The 323-nt window shown below is 41.5% G+C and overlaps 1 protein-coding gene across 1 annotated transcript; it reads left to right on the forward strand.

Annotated features, from left to right (window-relative positions):
* Positions 1-6: 6 nt before the first annotated feature.
* On the forward strand, positions 7-317 carry LOC104775454 (glycine dehydrogenase (decarboxylating) 1, mitochondrial-like; the record flags this gene model as incomplete). The annotated part of the gene is made up of 2 exons (XM_010499506.1): positions 7-153; positions 240-317. Coding segments are annotated over exons 1-2 (225 nt in total), but the record flags the coding sequence as incomplete, so codon positions are not given.
* Positions 318-323: the final 6 nt, after the last annotated feature.

Consider the following 323-nt stretch of genomic DNA (forward strand, 5'->3'; position numbering starts at 1 on the left):
GAACCGATGGGTACAATAGCCGCTGCACCATGGGGATCTGCGCTTATCTTGCCAATATCTTATTCTTACATTGCCATGATGGGATCTGGTGGACTCACTGATGCCTCCAAGATTGCAATTTTGAATGCCAATTACATGGCAAAGCGTCTAGAGGTAGTAGAACATCTTTGTCTCCTCTTTGTCTATTCATCGTTTGAGAATGAAGAAAGTCTAATTTTCCTCTTGATTTGTTTATACAGAAACACTACCCAGTTCTTTTCCGTGGTGCTAATGGAACAGTAGCACACGAATTCATCATAGACTTGAGAGGCTTCAAGGTATTA

This window comes from Camelina sativa, unplaced genomic scaffold, assembly GCF_000633955.1.
Source record: "Camelina sativa cultivar DH55 unplaced genomic scaffold, Cs unpScaffold14992, whole genome shotgun sequence".
In the NCBI taxonomy this organism is placed as follows: Eukaryota; Viridiplantae; Streptophyta; class Magnoliopsida; order Brassicales; family Brassicaceae; genus Camelina; species Camelina sativa.